A 409-nucleotide genomic window follows, 5' to 3' on the forward strand; every position below is an offset into this window, starting at 1 on the left:
CAGGACAAGTCCACCACAGATGACCAGCGATCCTGGGACAGCTTTAAGACCATGACCCCTGAGCAGATGTGTGGCTCCATCGAACATAAGGACAGACTGGAGTTACGCAATAAACCCTGGGACACATCCTCCGCCAACACACCTGACACATCCGAAGGAGACTTCCAGACTGAAGTGTGAAGAGAACACACACCTACAACAAACTGAGAGACAACTAAACCCTCTTACGTACTCATGCTGTCAGTGATCTTCAGCAAGACGTGTTCTAAAGAATTCTGTACTTGTTTACAGGTGTGAGGACAGACCAGAGATGAAGAGTGCTCTATTCTATATTTTCACACAGAGACATTAAATGAAAGAGTGGGGCCTGGAGACCGACCGGCCATTACGTCCGGGTGACAATAGAACC

The 409-nt window shown here is 48.2% G+C and overlaps 1 protein-coding gene across 1 annotated transcript in view; it reads left to right on the forward strand.

Annotated features, from left to right (window-relative positions):
• Positions 1 to 367, forward strand: part of LOC107712761 (adhesion G protein-coupled receptor B2-like) — a 135,432-nt gene extending 135,065 nt beyond the window's left edge. The window contains exon 24 of the mRNA XM_016518099.1: positions 4 to 367. Within this exon, the coding sequence (XP_016373585.1) occupies positions 4 to 180 (177 nt within the window). The 3' untranslated portion in view covers positions 181 to 367. The remainder of the gene's footprint in view (positions 1 to 3) is intronic.
• The last annotated feature ends 42 nt before the right edge of the window (positions 368 to 409 follow it).

The sequence above is a fragment of the Sinocyclocheilus rhinocerous genome, unplaced genomic scaffold, assembly GCF_001515625.1.
Source record: "Sinocyclocheilus rhinocerous isolate Xijiao unplaced genomic scaffold, SAMN03320098_v1.1 scaffold1590, whole genome shotgun sequence".
Taxonomy (NCBI): Eukaryota; Metazoa; Chordata; class Actinopteri; order Cypriniformes; family Cyprinidae; genus Sinocyclocheilus; species Sinocyclocheilus rhinocerous.